This window comes from Paramisgurnus dabryanus, chromosome 12 (genome assembly GCF_030506205.2).
Source record: "Paramisgurnus dabryanus chromosome 12, PD_genome_1.1, whole genome shotgun sequence".
Lineage (NCBI taxonomy): Eukaryota > Metazoa > Chordata > Actinopteri > Cypriniformes > Cobitidae > Paramisgurnus > Paramisgurnus dabryanus.
In genome coordinates, this window is record NC_133348.1 from 32,776,465 (window position 1) to 32,799,614 (window position 23,150).

General features: G+C 36.0%; 2 protein-coding genes across 2 annotated transcripts in view; both read left to right on the forward strand.

Annotated features, from left to right (window-relative positions):
- Window positions 1-15,861, forward strand: part of LOC135750107 (connector enhancer of kinase suppressor of ras 3-like) — a 59,103-nt gene extending 43,242 nt beyond the window's left edge. The window contains exons 14-24 of the mRNA XM_073816316.1: window positions 3,367-3,488; window positions 3,633-3,683; window positions 5,665-5,701; window positions 5,937-6,106; window positions 6,197-6,270; window positions 7,011-7,082; window positions 9,337-9,398; window positions 9,542-9,633; window positions 11,590-11,758; window positions 12,523-12,704; window positions 14,264-15,861. Of these exons, the coding sequence (XP_073672417.1) occupies window positions 3,367-3,488; window positions 3,633-3,683; window positions 5,665-5,701; window positions 5,937-6,106; window positions 6,197-6,270; window positions 7,011-7,082; window positions 9,337-9,398; window positions 9,542-9,633; window positions 11,590-11,758; window positions 12,523-12,704; window positions 14,264-14,473 (1,241 nt within the window). The 3' untranslated portion in view covers window positions 14,474-15,861. The remainder of the gene's footprint in view (window positions 1-3,366; window positions 3,489-3,632; window positions 3,684-5,664; window positions 5,702-5,936; window positions 6,107-6,196; window positions 6,271-7,010; window positions 7,083-9,336; window positions 9,399-9,541; window positions 9,634-11,589; window positions 11,759-12,522; window positions 12,705-14,263) is intronic.
- Window positions 15,862-21,730: 5,869 nt separating this feature from the next.
- The window catches only part of tiam2b (TIAM Rac1 associated GEF 2b), a 67,858-nt gene continuing 66,438 nt past the window's right edge, over window positions 21,731-23,150 (forward strand). The window contains exon 1 of the mRNA XM_065268866.2: window positions 21,731-21,867. The gene's annotated coding sequence lies outside the window, so the exon portion shown is untranslated. The remainder of the gene's footprint in view (window positions 21,868-23,150) is intronic.

The following is a 23,150-nucleotide window of genomic DNA, read 5'->3' on the forward strand; positions in this document are numbered from 1 at the left end:
CTGGTGGAATGCTGCTGTAAAGGTCATAAATCCCACCCTATACATGTCAACGAATAGACCATGAGCCAAACTTAGGCCTAGTCCACACGTACACAGTTATCGCAAAAAATAATCCCCTTATCGCAAAAAATAATCTCCGCATTCGCACGAACACGCAAAAACCTGTTACGAAGTGCTGTCAAGAGCATCCCAGATCAACAAATGCCGATATATCCCTAATCGTAAAGCCATGTCGGCCAATCAGAAGCCATTGCAGAGTCTCGCCTTGGCACAAAAAATGACGTCACGAGCCAAACACTCTTCACCCTGGCAGGAGTTTTCATAAAAGTGTGGTTTCAGTTTGCATGTGGACAAACAGTTTTAAAAATACCCGTATACGTGTGAACAAGGCCTTAAAAATCGAATACGTTTTTTTCAAAAGATGGCTTCTATTATTTTAGTTATTTTGATGTACGTTTAAGTGTTCATTTTTTCCCAATAAGGTTATTAGATGCTATTAAAAAGAGGTGTGACCGACCACTGCCCGATCACTACAGACTCTGGCTCACACAATCAGCAGCCATTTTTGAGATATTTTGGGCTTTATTTGTTACAATGGAAGTCATCATCCATCTTTTTTAAGGTCTATGATCTGGTCCTATTTTCTGCATGCTAAATGGTTTTTATTTGCATAATGCTTATGTGGGATAAAGACAGGCAAAAGCTAAAATTAGGTATTTTTAAGAGGTGTTTTTTATAGGTGTGAAATTACAAAGCAAGGAAATATGCAATGTATGACTCAGGCTTGTGTAAAATTCACTTTTCATTTCAGCTTTTTTTCTTTCAATTCATGAGTTGGAATTTGAATTGAATTGAGTTGGCCACACCCTTCAGGATGTTGAATTGAAATGAAAGAAAGAGGTATTAACTGAACTGAATAAAAAAAAACACACAACGGAAGCTATTATGTAATTATTCTTGAACCATTTTGCTTATTTATTACCTGATTATATACATTAACTACTAATTAGACATTACATTATTGGTTCAAAACTCTCAAAACAATAAACAGCAATAAATCAGATTGATTTACATTATTCAATACTGCACCACAAATTAATTTTTTTATATAAAAGTACATACTGACAATAACGTTTACATTTATTGATTATTTAATATATTAACTAGCAATTTTGGGAAATTAAGTGTTTTCCCATCATAATATATAAAACAAAAATATATGTATTCAATTTTAGATTTACAATATACAGGTTGCATTGTGAATATTGACTATATTTCTGGAAATATCCCATATGTTGTACCAATACGGCAAAAAATATATTTTTCAAATATAATTTTAAATATATTTTAAAATGGCCCAAAAACTTACATGCATTTTAGTCTGGGACTAGGATAAATCCTGTCTTGGAAACTGCCCCAACATGTTTGAAAAGATTAAAGTTAAATATATTTTCAAATGCAAAAATATTATATATATATACATTTAATACTTTATACATTTTATACAAACTTTTATATTTGGTCAGGAAAAATATACATTTTGCTGTATGGGTTATAAAATTTGAAATGTATTTGTTGCCACTGAAATACATAAAAAGTATAAATGTTAATATATGAAGGTTAACACTAAATATACTTTCAAAGTTAAAAATATATTTAATTAAGCTTTACTTACTAAATGTATTAAGCATATATTTAAAATATATTTTTGACCAAAGAAATGTACTTTTGTTTAAGAGTAATCTTAAAGGGGCAGTTTCCCAGACAGGGATTAGCTTAATACAGGACTAGGTCTTAGTTTAATTAGGAAATATAACTAGTTTTAACAAACATGCCTTACTAAAAACATTACCTGTGTGCATTTTGAAGCAAAACAAAGGGCACTGATGTATTTTAAGATGTGTAAGTGCAAGTTGTTTTCAGTTTGGACAGCTCTTAAAAATGTTTTAGTCTAGGACTAGTCTAATCCCTGTCCTGGAAACTGCCCCAATATGTATAATGCTCATATGCAAATTGCTTTGTACTATTTTAGCTGTTTTACAGTTCAAATTGATTTACAATTATACATCCTGATTGCCACACCAAATCCAGTTTAGGAATTCTCAGTTCTGTACAAGATTATTGTAAAAACATAGGTATTATTGTTGTGTATTTATTTACCACACAGTAGTCTGTCTTAATGTACTAACATTTCAGAGTGGAAATTACTGTCTGTCTTAGATCTTATAAATTATTTTGTTTTGTTATGAGATTTAATCACGATTAAAGAAAACATTTCAACAGGAACGGTCAACACCTACTGTCAAATTTTTAGGCTATGTGAAACTACCTTTTTTATATACTTGTCTATGTTGTCAAACACCAATAATAAAGAGTTATGGTAATAGGAAACTCATCACAAGTCCTGCTTTTATTTGTGAACACTAAAGCCCATGTGGCAGCTCTTTAATAATTTCCACACAGCGTGCCACATGTGCCTAGAAAGCCAAACACTTCCAATAGGGCCATTTTAAAATGTTTTCGTCTTGGAGAAATTTGTAATTTAAAACGTATGATCGTCTAGATAGATATATGTTCATTTGACCTTGTAAATAAAAAACCCTAATAATAACAACAACAAAATGATTCGCTATCATAACAATCGGTTAACCACAAACAACTGCGATTCGACAAGACGTGAACTGTGGTGAGAAAAGTAACAGCTACCATGTGACAGCATTAATACGCTGTGTAGTAATGGTTTGAACAATAATTCGTGACTGATTAATGAGAGCTTTAAATACCTGTAATATTTTCAAGCTTGCACGAGATTTTCATGAGTGTGTTAAACGTCATCACCTTCATATTTACAATAAACGAGTTTGCATTTATGGCTATTAATCTAAATAGTGCAATATCGCCCCCCAGTGGCCGGTAGGGGCCACGAATGATCTTTAACCTCCAGAGGTAGCATTTGTAGGCTGCATACGTCATCAAGACTGTCTTATTTCGGAATATTAACAATTATAAAGTTGACTATTATTCTTAGTTAACAGTAAATTGATGTAATATAATTATGACTTGCGAATGTAATGCTCAGTTAACTTAAATAAACCAGGCTTGATGACGTATGCGAACTCCGCAGGCTGCTCAACTTTACCAAGTTCATCTTTTAAACAAATCACCAGATACAGTAGCACATGCTGACAGGCATTTACATATAATGCCCACCATTTCTACACAACAAATGTGGCTGATTATATCAATTATGCAAATGAAAGGCGTCATTAGAGGCTCGTTTTCGACTCCCTCTCGCGATACTTTGATATCATACGGCGATTGGTCTGCGCAGGGCCGCATGAAGTCCAGCACACACCTGATGTAAGTGAACGTCACTGTTCAGAGGAGCTTCACAAACACACCAAGCCATCTCCCAAAACTTTGTGATGCCTGCCCGAGGGATTTTCAGAAGCATAAGATACCTGCAGGTTTTCACGTGCTGGCTACAGGTAAGTTAATACTAATAAAAGTGAAGAGTGAAGAAAGTATATAAAACGACTACCCAACACAAACTTAATGTTCATCGTTACAGTCTAATGGTACAAACATTTCATTTTATATTTCATCATCGTCTGCCTGTGTCTCTGTTTCAGACTGTGTTGTTCTCTCTGAAGAAAGCAGAAGTTATCAGTCAAATGCAGTCAGTAAGTGTCACTTTATTCCTGCTGTTGTTATGTTTTGAGATGGACATACTGTAGGGTTTAAAGGTCTCAGAGGAAACTGCAATTTTGCAATTCAACTCTGATAAAAACCTGGAATTAAGTTTAAGGGAGTTTAAAAATTGAGTGTGAATTTTAAAGAGCCCCTATTACATTGATAAAAACAGCATTATTTTGTGTATTTGGTGTTATACAATGTGTTTGTGTGGTTTACGGTTAAAAAAACACATTATTTATCACACACCGTACATTATTGTTGCTCCTCTATGTCCTGCCTCTCTAAAACGTGTTGAATTTGTACAAACTCATCATTCTAAAAAGCTCTGTGTCCTCCGATTGGCCAGCTAACCTGTACGTTGTGATTGGCCTGAAAACCTCTGACGTCAGCCGGAAATGTGACGCTCCTTACCATGTTTTGAAGACTCGCTCACAATGCAATACTATCAGGAGTTAATATCGTCTTTACTACCTGCATCTTAAAATGCAGATGACCAAGCTGAGCGATCAACTTTACCAGCGCGGCTTGAGCAGGACGTAACAGATTGGGAATGATACTAAAACCATGTCTGCATTTGTGATCGTAGAAACGACAAACAACAAGCACTACTCTGCACTGCACAAAACTCGTGTTTGAATCATGATTTAGTCAGTAGTAAATTATTTAAATATGAAAACATAGACGACTTAGAGACTGTGAGTCAGAAGTGGGCGGAGTTATGATAAAGACTGGTGTGTCCACGTCAACAAGCCCAGGAAGTAAACTGTTGCCTACAATCTGTGTGTTTGTTTGTTGTAGTCCAAGAAAAGAGATTTACGTTGGAGACGATAACTCGCGTCATTGTTTACTTTGAGATTTGTACTATTTGCATATCATAAAGTAAGGAATAATTGACGACGGGCCATTGAATTATAAGAAAATAATGCACACCCAAGGTGGAGTGCCGTTACACCGCAGGTGTGCATTTTTTTCAAATAATTCAAAGGATCGGAGTCAATTATTCCTTTTATACCACGGTTACCACAAACAATGCTCTGGTGCCTATTTTTAAGACATTTGACAAGTTAGGTGTGCGGTTATCAGAAATTAATGCATACCCACGGAACATTTCTCAGCCAATCAGAATACAGCATTCAACAGACCCGTGGTATAACATGTAAAAATACACACCTACACACCAAAGGAAATGTAAAATAATGAATCGGATAATAGGTGCTCTTAAAACTAGAATTAGATTTTTAAAAAATGTTGTGCTGTTGTTTAGTAGCCTTATTTCTCCGAGGTTTAAAAGCGGAGTGCACAATGTTTGAAAAACGCTTTGGAAAAGGTAGTCGGGCCGACTACCAAAACACACTAGTAGCCAATCAGCAGTAAGAGGCGTGTCTACTAACCAAAAACATTGCTAGGGTTGCGTATGTGTGGGGCGGGTCAAAACAACCCAGCATTTTGGGTTGAAAGGTGAAATTACACCCCAAGGGGTGTAAAGATCCTAAAACTAGATTTCATTTTCTTATTAAAAGAAAAATTGATTTGTTTTAGCAAAGCCATTCCAAAAATGCTCTAACATGAAGATAACATGAGTAGTAACTTTCAGCTGGTCATGTGATCTTACCATGTCTCTGCCCATCAGACGACTGCCTTCATGTAAAGTGAAACACTTTTTCCATTGGTTACTATTACATACTATTTATTTTATTTTAAATTTGTTTAAGTGCACTTATTACATTTAATATTAAGAAAAAAGTGTAGCAGTTATATGGAAGTATGACATGTCAATATCTGAAAGTGACATTTTTATTTAGATAGCCAATGAGGATTTGAAATGCGTGCATGTGTGTGTTTGAAGGGGAAGTGCACGCTTGCGTTAGAGACGAGTGTGTTATTAGTGCTGTCGCTCTGAGAGCTGTGGGTGTTGATGGCTGAGTTCACCTCTTAATTTACATCTCATTTCTTTCTCTGCTCGTTCAGTATCCACTCCAAGATTTTGCTTCCGAGAGGTCTCAAGGTAAGCACACACAGATTTGTTGTAATGTACGAGATTATCCAAAGTTAAGTGACTGACTTGACAGTATTAAACTTTTGAAGAGTCATACAATGTATTGTTGTGCAATGAGAAAAGATTAGGATGTGTGTTGACATAATCACGTCCCTGTTGACTTTGTAAGTCGTTGTAATACTATCTTGTGTATTGATGTACCAAAGTCCCATAGAGAAACTTCATGCGTGTTTGTTTGTGTTAGGCAATGGTGTGATGAGTCGCAGGAAGGTCTCGGTGAAGGACCTGGGATTGGGGGACTGTGAGGGGTGGTTATACAAAAGAAAAGAAAGCAAGGGGTTCCTGGGCTGGAGATGGAAGAAGTTCTGGTTTGTGCTTAAGAAATGCTCGCTGTACTGGTACACATCCGAGATGGTAAGTTGTGTGGTTTTCCCGTGGTAATGCGTGCTGTTTTTTGCATTTGTGTTTCGTGCATTTGAGTTGAAATGCTTACAATTCTTGCAGGCAGAGAAAGCCGAAGGCTACATCAATCTGAGAGACTTCACTATTGAGCAGGCTGCTGAATGCAAGAAGAAATTGTGAGTCCATCTTCCTTATTTAGTAATGTGGTCAAAACGCATCTAAAGATATTTTAAGTTGTACCCACCCCATCTATTTGTTTACTGTGTGACGTTTTGTAAACAAACACCAAAGTCATCATCATGGCAACCATCAGCAATATCTTAAAATTTGTGACAATTTCTTTCGAAATCTAAAGATACGACTGTCATATAATTTCCTAAATGCATTTTGAACATACACGTAAGTGAGATATATTCCTTTAAAGCAGGGGTCTCCAACCTTTTTTTGAGCAAGGGGCTACCACAATGGATAAAACAATCTGGAGGGCGACTTTTTTGATATAGTCTACTCAAATTTTTTTGTTTTACTTGTTAATATTATTTTACTTTTATTTTAAATATTGTTTTAAATGTTAACAAACATAAAAGAAGCCCAGCTAATATACAAAGTGTTTTATAATAAAAAAAAAAAAACAATGTTGGCTATATATCTTAGACACCACTGCTTTCATAGGGTACTGCCATAAGCGCTCTCTTAGCACAGGAAATTGTCTGTTTTCATTGTGTGGTCTGAGCTACAGTGTTTTTCACCGACTTCCTTTCTGAAGTCATACAGTAATATCGCTTTACTTTGATCGCTATAAGCGAATGAAACCAGACACTGCATTGTTTTCATATTATGGTTACTCATCCGCAAACATGTTGTTCACAAAGGTGTCTGGGTTGCGTGGTTTTAATATTTAACTCATTTTTTCCAGTGCGCTGAAAGCGAGTCACGTTCAGATGGTGACGCTGTACTTCGCTGCTGAGAATATAAAAGACATGAACAAGTAAGTGTCGAAAGGCAGAATGAAAGTAAATTATTCTTATGTGCCAGTGTGGTCAGAGATTCTTGCTGACGGCAAAGTGTGAAAAAAAACTACATATTTTAGTCACGTAACACTTACGTGTACATATGAGGGGGAAACGTCTGGTTTTTGTTTTGATGTTTGCATTGCATTGTGGTTGCGCTCATTCTGCAGTCCGTTTTCATGATGCATACTGTGGCTCGTGGTCCATCTTGTGATTAAGATGCATGCTTTGAAAGACCAGTCTAGTCCAGTGGTTCTTAAACTTTTTCGTCGTGCAGCCCCCTCTTGGGTACGGTGCATCCCTTCGCACCAATCCCCCCTTGATTAAAAGTATGACATAAACATTCTAAAACTTAATAATAATTTTAATTAAACAAAACCAATTAAATGATACAGCGCATTGCTTTATTTTTTTGACGTTTCATTACACAGAATTTATGATAAATTAATATATTTTATAAAATGACATAAAACTGGGCCCCCCTGGCACCATCTTACGCCCCCAGTTTGAGAACCACTGCTCTTGTCTTTTCTGCAATGTTTTGCATCTGCAATAAGTCAAATCTGTTTGTGTTTTGTTAGTTCTTGCAAATTTAAGTGAATAGTTCTGCCAAGAATAAAAACTGGCAGCTATTTTCTGCCATATAACTTCACAATTTTAAAGCTAATTTTGTTCATGAAAAAGAAATGGGGAAATGGATACTGTGAAGTTCCATAAAACAGCAGCATAGTTGTAGCCTGCATCTCATGCATTATATCTCAAGATTTCGAAAGGTGAAAAGTAGATGTGTGAGGAATGTTATACAATTCAAGATCATAGTTAACTAAAAATGTTTAATTCTGTCATCATACCCCCAAGTTGTTCCAAACCTGTATACATTTCTTTGTTCTGCTGAACCAAACAGATCTGGGGCACCATTCACTTCCATAGGATTATTTTTCCTTTCATTGGAGTCAATGGTGCCCCAGATCTGCTTGGTTACAAATATTCCTTGAAATATCTAATTGTGTTTTAGCAGAACAAGGAAATGTATACAGGTTGATGAAAATTATGACAGAATTTTTCTTTTTCGGTGAACTATCCCTTTAAGATTTAAGTGCTATGACCATTGATGTAGGAATAAGTCATAGAAAATGTTGAATTAACTCACCTTAATGCTATCCTATGTATACTGTATATGACTTTCTTTCTTCAGCCATAAGCATTTAGATTTATATTAAAAATAATATTGTGGCTCTGTAATGCAGGTCTGCACGATAAACCGCATGTGATTGTCATGCGCATCTCGTCAGTAAAGCCGTTTTCTTGATAAGTAGTAAAACACCATCACCTACTTTCAGATGCACTTACTACACAAAGCCGTAGTTCACTTAGAAGCTGGGCTATATTGTATACATTATCTTAGGCAATACATCTGCGATAATTAATGCGAAATTGCCCCGATTGTCAGTGAATTATGGCTTTGTGTAGTAAATTTATTGTGCAGCCATGCTGTATTGGCATTGAATAGTACCCAAATTTTTCAAGTCCATACATTATTATAAAAGGAATCCAGAGGGTTAATATTTGTTGTCTGAAGTTAAACGATACATTTCCATTTGTATTTTGAGTTTGTTTAGCTATAAATTCATCGGGTTTAAACATCTAGATCAAAGGCGGCACATCGGTACGCAAGACAATAGTTGGTTCTTGCAAGTGTCGTGACATTTGTGTTTTGATGAACCACACAGTCATAAGACACGTGAGATATTGATATCACATCTGTCAAAAATGAGATATTGAAATTGACCGAATGCTCTCGGCACGTATTAATCATTCATCAAATATTTCTGATTCAAATCCGCTTAATCCCGGCCTCAGGTCACTCAAAAATACTAGTTTGTTGTCAGGGTCCATTAAAAGCCTGATAAAAATGCTTGTTTACAAGAAAATATGTCAGGTGCACTTCATATATTAACCCATCGGTGTCTCATGGGTTTCTTTTTTGATGATGGATAGACTAACAAAAATAAGGTACTATTTAATTCCATTATAAAGCCAGGAAAATAGATAAATGCTAAAATACATTTTCTGTCTTCCATGGTAGAAATTTCTCGTTTAATCTAAAACTTTGTTGAACCACATTGAGATGATACTGTGGGCGTGCTGGAATCAAACAATGTAGACAAAAGATCAACACATCTACCCATGTCAGAGGTTTACTGTAATTAATGATCTTTTTTTGGCTCTTAGATGGCTGACTAAACTCAACCAGGCTTCAAAGGAACACTCGCCCACAGACTTAACCAGTGGAGGTAAATCCACACCACACAAACACACAGAAAGGCGCACATCCGTTTTTTGTCCACATGACACATTTCTGCAAACCTCGGCCGAACCTAAATTATAATAATAGATGCGTATTGAGGGCATTTGATTTTTTTATGTGTCTGTGTAGAGTGTTATAGTGAGGAAAGCGATGATGATGATGATGCAGACACAGCCGAGATGTGTGCCGAAGACATGGACCAGATGACCCTGAGTTCTCATGTGAGTTACAGAGCCAGATGGAGATTATGACAAGAGTTTTTAAATAGGCTAAATTCAATGTAAGCTTAAACAATTAAACTACAGGCACACAAAGGAAAGTAAATAGGTTGATTATGTAGGTTATAAGTTATTGCACACACACACATGCGCACACGCACTTCTTGTATAATACACAAGCACACCAGTTTTTTCTGGTTATGCTGGGACAGAAGTCAAACAAAGTAACCTATATAAATAAAGACCATCGCACAAGACCGTCGTAATTGATTATACAATATTTAAGATATGGAGTAAATAGATCTTTAGGGTACATCGATGCCCTATTACTTCTAGGGACAAATGCCATGTTTGAAATGATTGTTTTCTATTTATAACAAAAATAATCTAGTATGAAAACTAGCTAGTTAAACTGTATAGTGATATAATTGTATATAATAATTTTAATTTTTAATAATAATTATAGTTCCCCCAAATATGAAAGTTCTCTCAACGCTTTCTCACTCTTATGCCGTCCTATATTTCATATGCGTGTTTCATCACAAGACACATAAGAACCTAAAAGCCCAAATAAGTAAAAAGGAGCTGTTTTCTCTCAGAAACGTGTTGTTTTGCTTCAAAACAGATACTATATGTTAACCCACTGGAGTCATGTGAATTACTTTAATGATGGATGTTTGTGCTTTTTGGAGTTGAATTTTAAAGGGATAGTTGAGCCAAAAGTGAAAATATTGTCATCATTTACTCAAGTTGTTACATAACTGTATAAATGTTAGTTGCTGAATACAAAGAAAAATCAATAAGATCCTGGGCACAATTGACTTCCACTATTTTTCCTACTATGCCAGGCAATGGTGCCCCAGATCTACTTTGTTACAAACATTCTTAAAAAATATCTTCTTTTGTGTTCAGCAGAACGAACAAATAAATAAATAAATAAATAAATATAAGTTTGGATCAACTTGGGTGAGTAAATGATTTTTCAGATTTTTAAGTTTTAGTAGAACTATCCTTTTAAACTCCTTAGGGTTCCCACGGGTCCTTGAAATCCTTAAAAGTTTGTGAATCTGGGGGAAGTAATTCAAAGTCCTGGAAAGTTTTTTAAAATAAACATAAATAGATACAGGTCATTGAAAGTGCTTGAATATATTTTGTGCAAGAATCTTTCTGGAAAAAAACATATTTTTCCCTGTGTAGTGTGACGTCATAAAAAAAATTATATGTTTTCAATGCTTATATCTTCTGTATGTGAATTTTGACCAAAATGTTTTTTGCATATTTGTGTTGGACACATGAAAACTGTAACAATGTATCTTAAAAGGTAACACAATGTAACCTTACTCTCACTAAAAATGTGTCCCCACATTAAGTCCTTAAATTTGAGGGTATTGGACCTAGAAAGTCCTTGAAAGGTCCTTGAATTTGAAGTTAACTAAGGTGTTGAAACCCTGCCTCCAAAGACCTGCTGTGTCCACATACATGGACATCACATTTTTTGTTGTTTGCATGTACAGTATACAGGAACTGGAACTGTACACAAACATGAACAATTACACTGCTTTATGTTAAAAAATAATAATAATAAAGTGTTTATTGGTTCATGCTAACCCCAAATAGCTGGAAGAAATGTAAAATGCAAGCCAAACCAAAGCTTGGGTCTTAGATTAATATAAAACTATTTATTCTGAAGAATTGAAGTCTTATAGATCTGAGTAAATTAAAGTTGGTGGGCTTATCCTTTACATTATTTTAATCTAAAAAGTTACTGTGGTAAAGAAGTATTTTTACATTTTAATGACCGAAAAACATCATGTTTAACTTTGATTCTCTGACATTGATTACCAGCATTTTCTAAAAGTAAATCAGCGTTCAAATGTTGAAAAAGTATGTACTGTCCTCATGCATTTGTGTATCGAGTATAGAGAGTTATTGTACTGTGTTTCTATGTGGATGTCTCAGGGTTGTCTCCCTCCACCACGCTCCTCTTCATCCCCCTGTCAGGAAACTGTCCCGCTGTCTTTGGACTTTAACCACACTGAGTCTCCGAGCGCAGACAGCGAGTCGTGGCAGGAGATCAGCTCAGAAGAAAACCCCATTGTCAGAATACAAGAATGCAAGGGAAATGACGGTGAGTTAACAGTTCTTTGTGTCACAATAATAGCATTATTATATGTATGTCACTATTATAATCACACAAAAAGTATGAAAATACACAGCACATACAATAAAATCTTCAATTTTAAAGAATACGTTCCACTTTATATCCACCATTAGTTTCAGTAAATTTTTTACTTTCACACACTTCACACATGACATTCTTAAAATAAAAATGAAATGAAATGCTACATTTGTTATCATTTATAATGCATTTGGCTATACATTTTTAATCGGGATGTGTGTTCACTGGGATCAAACCCATGCAATGCTAATATATTGATATAAGTTCACAAAAGTCATGCAGGCTCTGGGGGGATTTATTGTTTTTTGCCTCTGGCATTTATTGGTTCAAAATGTTCAAGAATAAAGCTCTAGTCCATCCAAAAAAAAATAATAATTGTCACATCCAGACCTACACATGACAGTGTTATACGTAAGGGATAATAGATGACGGTCAGTTGAATTATAAGAAAATAATGCACACCCAAGGCGGTAATGTGGCACAATGCGAATCGCAGTTGTGCATTATTTTATTTTTTAATAATTCAAAGGACCAAAGTAAATTATTTCGCTTATACCACGGTTACCACAAACATTGCTCTGGTGTCTATTTTTAAGACATTTGACAGGTCAGGTGGAACATTTCTCAGCCAATCAGAATAAAGCATTCATCAGACCCGTGGTATAAACCCAGATATATGTGACCCTGATATCTGCCTAATATTGTTTCATCAGGTCCACCATCTGATGAGATGGAGATGATGTATCTTCATCTGAAGCAGGCGAGTCTGTCCCCAACAGGAGCCCTGCAGCCGATCACCAAACGTGACTTTAGATCGTCCTTCATCAAGCGCTGCAAAGACGAAAGCGTTAATGACAAACTGCACCTGATCCGAACTTTAAACAGCACGTTAAAGGTAAGATCCAAATCTCTGTGCCCAAATAAAGATTTGTTCAAAGTGTCCCAGTTAAGCCATGTAGACTAGACCAGGGGTTTTCAGACTGTGGGTCGGGTCACACGGTGGGTCACGTAAAGTCGCTTGGTTGTTGCAGTGAATAACACAAAAACAGTTCAGTGTAACTAATGACAAGCAATGAATTGTATAATATACCATATGGTATTTTGATTATGCAATTAAACATTTCATTAATAAAATGGCAAGGAAAATAAAAACTACTTAAAGGTCCAGTGTGGGTTTTTTAGTGCCATCTAGTGGTGAGATTGCGAATTGCACCGCTCACGCATAGTGAAGCTACGATAGCTGCCAATGGACAAACATGTTGTTGTTTGACGCAACATAGGGACGAAATGCGCTCTGTAGAGCAATGTCAGTTTACAGCTACTGTAGAAACATGGCAGCGACTTTCATTTAAGGGGACACGCAGTGTATGGAGATAAACAAAAGAATTCCAGCTAATTCTAAGGTAATAAAAACAATACCGTTTATTTTTTAATTTATACACCACTGATAATATAGTTATATTATATTGCATTTCTATCCATATATCCTCATAAAAGCTACACATTGGACCTTTAATTATAAAAGGAAAATATGTGTTTCCTTAAATTTTCATTTTAAAATATGTCGGTCAGTCCCGGGATAGATGGCTGGCAAAATGAAAAGTTTGGGAACCTAGTTTTTTTTATTTTACTGAAGAATGAGTCAATTTTAAGATGTCAATTCTGATTAATACACATAATAAAAAATAGCAAAACCAGTGTTAATAAGTCTCAACAAAAGTTATAAAATGTATTTATACTCTGTGTATGATGAAATGTCTGTTGATGTACTTGCAAGGAATTAAATCACAGTAACATTAGTCCCAAAATGATACTTCAAACAACTTCACTGACATAATACACATATACATACAGAAATAATTATAATGAAAAACCATAATAATACAAATTAATATATTTATAATACAGATTCTATTGTTAAAATTAAGTAAGTGATTAATCAAAATAAATGTAAAAAATATGGCTATGAATTAATATTTTTAAATAGTAATAAACTTATTTCACAAACTCTGATGATTAAAGGGATAGTACACAAAAAATGAAAGTTGTTATCATTGTTTTTACAAACCTGTATGAATTTCTGTATTCCACTGAACACAAAGGAAGATATTTTGGTAATGTTTGTAACCAAATTGTTTTGAGCACCATTGACTTCTAGTATTTTCCTACTATGCAAGTCAATGGTGCTTCTGTTTTTTGCTTCACTATAAATATCTTCAATTGTGTTCATCAGAACAAATACATTCATACAGGTTTGTAACAACATGAGGGTAATGATGATTTTTTTGGTGAACTATCCCTTTAACATTTTTTTTTAAATGTAATGGAAGTGTACAAACGCTAGATGGCAGTATTGATCATGCAAATACATTGCTGGATTTACTTTTTTGGGGAACTATAAACCTGATATATTTCATAAAGAAAGTAGCCAGTTGTGTTTGTGTCTTGTTTCAGGCTAAAGAGGCTGATCTGCAGGTCATCGAGCAGATTTTAAGTGAACCTATGAACGTTTCTAAGTACAGACAGTGGAGAGATGCTAACGTTCTGCTGCTGCAGGAGATCTGTGAGAAACAGCCAGAGGTTCAGACTGAACCTCAATGTGAGCTGTCCGGCCCGTACGCTGCCGTCCCTGGCATCTGTGTGTACAGAGAGACCAGCCTGTGAAGATGAAGGACTATAGATCAGATTAAACAAAAGCTCGTGGGTTACTACAGACCTGTGGTCATCTTCAAACACAGACAGGAACTCCACAGCTTCTCCATTACTGTATGTAGATATTTATACTGTATATATGGTGTAATAGTGTGTGTAGAAATGTTTGTCCACTTTATTTAGACTTTTTAGATGTGAATTATGCTTTCCTGTGAATTTGTAAAAATGCTGTAATGCTGTTAAATTATGGGTTTTGTATAGATCTTAGGAAAAAAGCCCTTAGTTTGGTCTATGTGTTGATCACTAATGGATTGAAACACAATGCATTTTATATACAGTAGTTTGACTTGGTGGTATAAACTTTTCACTAGACTCGATAATCTAGCAGTCTTTTGTTTACATACAGTAGTTTTAAACATGGCAGTCTCTTTTAGATGTAAATATTTTAGTATTTTATTATTGTAGTATTGTACATTCATGTATAAATGTCTGTAAATTAACTTTGTAGATGTTTATGTGGTGATTTTAGATGAAAGCTGAAGGTATTCAAAAAGAAATAAAAATGGCTGCCTAATAAATATTATCTTTAAAATGATATCAAATTTGATTATGTTTGTGTATTTGAGTGCTCATGAAGTGCTCTTAAATCACGATTTTAAAATGTGTACACTTTTTGGTGTCTTAATGTTTTTGGAGATATCTTTGTGTCTCTGCCAAGGCACTTACGTGAACTTAAGAGGAACGCAGGGGCCCTGTGAAAGAATTTGAAGAACTCATGTTGCACCAAACATACAAGGCAACCTTGCTATTCAAAATCTTTGTTTGCAATTTAAAAATGTATGAGTATTTAGTCAGAGACCTATCATGGCTGTAGCTATAAGATGACTTATTGTGCAAATTTAAATTTAATAGAAAAATACACTACAGTAAAAAAAAATGTATGAACCTTAGTCTTAAGGCTGCGTAAGACAAGAACCAAACAGTGAATGGGAGGGGGGGTAATTTTGCCCAAAATGCAGAAACAAGACAAAACTTTACCAAATCTTGAACGATTTCCAAATAAACTTTTTTTTTCTGGGGTGGGGGCCCCAAAAGTGTGTGGACCCCTAGAATCGTCCTAACTACCCCCCTGTGGCGCCCCTGCATTTACATACATTTATGCATTTTGCAGATGCTTTTATACCCTCAGTATGTGCATTCATTCCCTGGGATTGAACCCACAACCTTGCACTGCTAACACAATGCTGAGCTTCAGTGGTTTGTAGTGATGCACCGATGTATCGGCCACCGATATTTATCTGCCAATTTTTGATGAATTTGAAACCATCGGCATATCGGCAATAGCACGAGAAAGGCCGATACCGATTGTTTATTAATTAACTGCATAAAGAAATCCATTATATGTAAAAAAAAAAAAGTTAATGTTGTTAATAAAATAAATGCTGAATAGCAAAAACCACCTTTGAAGGTTGTCATGCTGTCTTATTATATTTGTTTTAGCTTAATTTGTGTCTCTCTTATTATGTTAGTCAGTTGAGTGTTAATTAGATCAAATCAATGTTCAGTAAAATAATTTGATGCAGAAATAAACCAGCTAATAGACCAACTGTATAGTATTGTATACAAGTGTTTAATATCGGTATCAGCCAGAAGTTGTCTGTTTAAATCGGTATCGGCCCAAAAAAATCTTATCGGTGCATCCCTAGTGATTTGACTTTGGGACAAGATGCACATTAAAAATGGTTGGGTTATTTTTAACCCATAATAGGTAAATATTGGACAGAACACACTGCTGGGTTAACATTGACCCAATGCTGGGTTGTTTAAACCCAGCGGCTGGGTTACCGTATTATACCCCATATTTGCATAACAACGACCCAACATTGGGTCATTTTTAACCCAGAATGTGTTCTGTCCATTATTTACCCATTATGGGTCAAAAACCCAGCCATTTTTTGAGAGCGTAAAAACTCAAGTATTGTTTCTTATAGCAATAACTCAAATATTTAGTTCTCAGTTTCAGTGTAATGTAGCCTACTTTCGTGCACTTAACAGATGTAGATACATACCTTCATCTGCAAGAAACAAAAGAAACAACTTTGATAGTAGGATCCCTAAATCTGAAGCAACTTTTAAAACCAACACAAAAAAACTTTAGTCTGTGATGTAAGACTTGAGCTACAGTCTTCTCTCATAACATCTGTGAGAGATGAATGAATGAATGAATGTAGCTGTTTGTCGCTTAAGAAAAAGTCCAAACATACAGATGCCATCCAGCCATCTGCTGCCAGCTTTTGTACTCCAGCACAAAGCGAGTTAATCCGGCTGCTGTCCTGTTCTCCTCAACACTGATTTACATAAGAACAGAAGTGTCTAGGCAATTTTAACTGTTCACCTATAGGGGTCACCATAGAGTCGAGTGACTGTTGAATGTCTACATAACATCCTTATGCATTGAGGTCTATAACAGTGGTTCTCAAACTTTTTCGGCTTGCATCCCCCTTGTCTGCGGTGCATCGCTTCGTGGCCTCCCCAAACTTAAATTTGAATAAAACAAAACATATTAAATTATACAATGTAGCGCTGTTAGTAGTCTTTTTTTAATTACATTATACAATTTAATTTATTTTATAAAATGACATAAAACTGGGTCCCCCCTGGCACCATCTCTCGGACCCCCAGTTTGAGAACCAAGGGTCTAAAAGGCAGTTGTTCAGATAACACACACTGTAAAAAAAACTTTTGCTGCCTTAAAATTCTTTGTTAAATCAACTCAGATTTACAAGTCATGTCAACAGAAATAAGTTGTCACAACTTATAAAATATAGTTGAGAAAAGTCAACTTAAATGTATAAGTTATAACAACTCGCCTGTAGTTATAGCAACTCATCTCTAGTCAAGATAAATAATAGTAAGTTGATCTGACTTGTAAATCCAAGTTGATTCAACAAAAAATTTTAAGGCAGCAAAGTATTTTTACAGTGCATGACCTTTACAAAAAAAAACACAGGCTGCTATCTTTGCAAATGCAATTGAAATACATTAATGTTTTTGCTTAACTAGTAATGGGACAGTTAGTACAAACTTTGGGTGTGTACTAAAATAGCGAAAGACAAATAACTAAAGACAAATTCACACTGATCTGACAATCATCAACAAATGACAACAAATATCAAAATTGACTTATTTAGTCTGTCAGTGTGTGTTGGTGTTTGTTGGATCAGTGTGAATTAGCCTTTAAAGTGAAATTCATTGATGGTATCACCTTGGCAACCACCCACAGTACCATAGTGGGAAATACTCGGTGAATGGTTAAGTTCCTCTCTAGTTATTATTATGTGACTGTGTTAACCTAAAGAGGTGAGAAAGATTTTAATAATTCACACTCCGTCGCTTGCACAGTTGACGTTGCAAAATCTAAATCAAAGTTTTGTGCACAATATATCAGAGTACAATGTGGCTTGAGTCTGAAATATCCCTGTTTATTGGCACGTCTGAGGTTCCTGTGAATTCCTCAGAGGATCTGTGGTTGTAAGCTGTGACTCGTTGTAAACCACAGCGCAACAACCTCACCACTCATTCTTATGGGCTGACTCATAATAAGAAAGTCCGTTCCTAGTCAAATATACAAGCCGTTGCCAGGTTTGTTCATTTTCCAGGGAATTGTTGTCTAATTTGTGTAATTATATTGGAAAAGTTGCATGGTTAATGTTGAGACTTCCCCCTGCCACATAGTCACTCGAGCTGTGCGCCTTTATTATGTTGACTGCTTATGTAAAGAATCATCTCACACACTGGATCGAAAGCAAACATAAATATGCATTTAAAAAATATATTGAATCAGATGTGAATCAGACACAAAGATCTCCATTCCCAGCCTTCCCGAGGCCTTTATTAAACTTCCCTGAAGAGGTCTCTTAATCCATCTCCAATTCCCGCTGTGCAAACTTCAATCTTTCTTCATCCTCTGTGTCAATAAAGACTCCTGATGAATTTCTTGCTGCTTCAGTGGAGTGAAATGAATAATAATGCTTTTTGTTGTATCTACTGCAGGCACTTTTGAATCCCTTGTTGTTTCCATTGTATATGATTAGCTTTTCGATATCTCTACCTCACACTCGGCTATGGTTTAATGTTGCGAGTTGTCGCTCTTGTCAGTGGCAAGGACCTGTGAGACATGATGGTGGAGGGTGTAATGGGACCGGTGTGGTGTATGTAATAATGTTTGTGTGATCAACCAACACCCACTGCTAGTGCTGCAGGCTAGAGGCCAAGACAGACACGTGTTTGTTTGACTAAGGACGTCCATCTAAACAGACCAAACTGAGACAGAGAGAAGAGGAGGGCAGCACTGACAATGCAAAATTACCATCAAGGGCTTAATCAGTCAAGCATAAACAGCATGGGCCCAATGGTCTGTGCGAGCTGATTTTGGGTTTGAGATAAAGGTGTTTGGTGGAGAATTAAACTGCCAAAGATAAACGAACAATCAGTAGTCAGTATGTGAACGTGAAAGGGAAAATATTCTGAAATATAAGAAATGTTTGCATATGTATCTGTGCCAGTGTTGGGGGTAACGCATTACAAGTAACCCGCATTACGTAATAATATTACTTTTCTGAAGTAACGAGTAAAGTAACGCATTACTTTATAAATGTACACATTAACATTTGAGTTACTTTTTGAAAAAAAATAATGCAAGTTACTTTTCAGTTTAATTAATTCAATCTAAAAATAAAATTCTGTACTGAATTAAACTGAGCATAACTTAGAATTACGCACTATGTGTGCCTAAGCGGGAATAGTTTGACTCAGAAACGGAGATGGCAGGCCAGAATTTGACATTTTTGCGATCATAAAAAACACCCTCAAAGCCTGAAAGATATCAAGCCTCAGCCAAGTAAGAAAAAGTAACGCAAAAGTAACTTAAAAGTAACGTAAGCATTAACTTAATATTGTAATGCATTACTTTTAAAAGTAACTTTCCCCAACACTGATCTGTGCCTTACAAAAAGCAATGTGGTGGTACCCTAGTACAGTGAGTTTAAATAGTTAGGAAGAAGTTTTGCTGAAATTAAAGTGAATAAAAAAAATAAAAAACATCATCATTTACTTACCCTCAAGTTGTTGTAACAACCAGATCAGGGGCACCATTCACTTCAATAGTATTGTTTTACTGTGGAAGTCAATGGTGCCCCAGGCTTCTCCTGTTTACCATATTAACCAGCTGGTAGACCACATTAGAGGTCTTGATGTGTGTTCACAAAGATGTGCCAATTATTGAATCAGACTTTATGAATACAAGAGATTAAAGGGCACCTATGGTGCGATTCATGTTTTTACATTTCCTGTGTGTATTAGTACATGTTAACGATATGCAAAAGGTACAAACCCCAAAGTAAACTTTGACACGAGTTATCGTCTCCAACGTAAATCTTTTTTTCTTGGACTACAACAAACACACGGATTGTAGGCAACAGTTTACTTCCTGAGACTGGGGACGTAGACAAGACCGACATGATCATACTTCCTCCTGCTTCGGACTCACAGCCTGTAAGTTAACTCCTGTTAGCATTACATTGTGATCGAATCTTTGAAACATGGTAAGGAGCGTCACATTTCCAGCTGACGTCAGAGGTATTCAGACCAATCACAACGTACAGATTAGCTGGCCAATCAGGGACACAGAGCTTTTCAAATCGATGGGTTTTGTATAAAATCAATGCGTTTGAGGAAGACAGGGATATCTGGAGCTACAAAAATGTACAGTGTGTGGAAAATAAGTTTTTTTTTTTTACCATAAACCACGCAAACACAAACAATATGTCATTTTATATACAAACTATAATTCTATCTTGACATGCACATGAGATTCATTTTGGTCCAATTTGATTCCCTCTCTTGCGCACAGTTGCTGTCGTCGGTCTCACTCTCAGCCTCCTTCCTATTACGAGGTGTTTTACTGTAAAAAATGCGCTACACATGGCATTTAAAAAACCGGATGGTTCATTTATAGTTCGAATACGGATATTTCACGTCATGTTCGAATGCATATTCGAATATCGAATAAAAAGTGACAGCCCTAAAGTATAATATCTGAATCCATCTCAATACAAACATATCGCGTACCTACCTTACCAAAATAAACAGTGCAACGACCCTTTCAGACCCTTTGCCTCCTGTAGCTGTTTGCATCTCGTGGTAAAGCAGTAAAGTTACAGATGTTAATTTGGGTTTTTGCTCTTGCTGATCCAGGAAGTTTTTGCTGTTGTTGTTATAAAAGGTGCATTTAGTTTTGTTGCTCCTGTGTAGGTTGTCAATTCAAAAGTTTGGTGTTCTCGCTGTTTAGAGACAGAGCGCACGTGAACGCGCCGATGACGTATGGTATCTGCGTGGACTCGCTGCGCGATAGGGAATTCAAATTACGCTTACGTATGAGGGACATAAAAGGAAACGTCCGTTCGGACCGAAATCTATGATTTGTTGAACATTTTTTTGTCCTACGCCTTTCACAGATGACATAAATTTTTACAAATACATTTAAACAACTTAACACAGTGATTGCTATCAGGATGCGAGGAGACTTTTAACCAGCATAACTAAAAATGTTTCAGGATCAAATCTGTTACCCTACCTTTAATGAAACAATTTGTGCAAAAAATTCTGTCATCATTTACATAATTTTTTGCATCTTCTTCCAATCCTGTATGACTTTCATTTTTTAACGGAACACATAGAAAATCAAACACAAAGCGCCGTTGCTGGCTGCCTGCTATGTCCCATACAATGAAAGTAAATGGATGATGCTGTTGAAAAAACACCCTTGAAGTCCTAAAGATAGGAGCTATGACAGAAGGAAACTGTATGTATTCAGATCATGCAATATAGCACATGAGTCATATAGACCACCAGACTACTTTTGTGGTTTATATGTAATACTTTTTTTGGACAATTTGTATTCCATTCAGCAAAGAAAGTCATACTGTATGTGTACGACATGAGTGCAATGACCTAGTTTTGGGGTGTGCAACCCAAAATGGAAAAAGTGTGTAGTCTCATTGACACGCCGCTAAAAACCAAATTTAACTAAACTAAAACGGGACAAAACGTGGATGCAAACAACCTGTAACTAAGAGGAAAGTCTGAGTGAGTGAGTGAGTGAGTGAGTGAGTGAGTGAGTGACTGTGTTTAGAGTTTGAAGAGGTGTGGTTTCACTGCGCGCGCTCTCTCTCTTTCTCTTTCTCTCTCTCTCTCTCTCTCTGGCGCGTGAACGGTTTGTCCAGCGCTTGAGGAGAGAACGACACGCACATCTGCCTCAGGAAAATAAATGAGGCCACACTGAAGGATTTGATGCTTCTTGCGAAAATAACCATTAATGGCCATCAGTTTTCTTCATTTAGGATGCGGTAAGTCAGAAACTTTTCTAAAATCTGCGTCGTTTGCTTTGGAGTAACGCGTGTGAAATTTGAGACTGAAACAGTCAAGTTGCGCGGAACACGATGACAGTAGACTACACAAGCTGTCGACTTTTCAGTACATTATAGTCTTTGTTGATATTTTGGACATAACATCTAAAATACAATATTGTAAAACAATGTGCGCGCAAATCAGGAACAAAATGTCATCGTAAAGTAGCATCATTGTCATTGTGAATTAAAACACTGATTTTTTTCTCCTGTCTTTTTGACAAACAGTAATGCTGAGGTGTCTCTATTTTCTATATTTTCTAATTTTATTTTACATTAAGATTTCTTTAAATGTTAAACAGAATAATAAAGCAACAGTTAAATGTCATTGCATTAGAAAAAAATGCTGTTTTAAGAAACGTTTGAAATGAAAATGTTATTTTAAAATGAAGATGAGTGACACCTGTGGTCATAGGGACACTTGTGTGAGGTCAGGGGAGATTGATTTTATTCAGTACATCCACTGAAATTCACCTCAAAAAACGCCATAAATTGTTTAGAAACCTTTGAAAGAAACATCTAGCATTGTTTGTTTTGCAAAATATTGTCACTTTCTTTGATATTTCGGTTTTAAATGCAAAGTATGGACTCCAAAAAAAAAACAGCATGACTACATGCACATGGTTAGTTTTCCATAGAGAAACTCAGATTATAGTGTCATAGGTCCGCTCTCATTTGTCTTTATAATTAATAGAGTTCAAGAGATTATCTTTCATTTGTTTCGGTTATTAAGGGTCAATTAGAAACATTGAGCAGTGTAATGTTCACACATATGTTCGTTAATAGATGGGGCTATTAATCATCAACACAAACCTCTTAATGATTTACACTGCGCGAAATCCAGCTCATGTTGAGTCCACTCGCCTCCTTATTGTGTCTTTAGAGTTTCAACCCCCCTCCTGTCTCTCTCTCTTTCTCTTTCTCTTTCTCTCTCTCTCTCTCTCTCTCTTTCTGTTGTCCTGGAGTGTTTGTATGGATCTCAAAGAGCTTACAAAGACCAGCTGGATTCTCAGAGAGCAGCTGAGGTGAATGGGGCTCAAAGCATCAGCTGTAGACTCTGCTATCACGGATAAACCCACGGTTTGAGTAAAGGAAACTCATCACACAGCGGTGTACAATATAGCAGCGGGTGTACGGCACAAAGACGGATCTGTTGTAGAAACGTTACCCCATAATCACCAGCACACACTCCACTGACATCCGACCAAAGCAATGTTTGATCA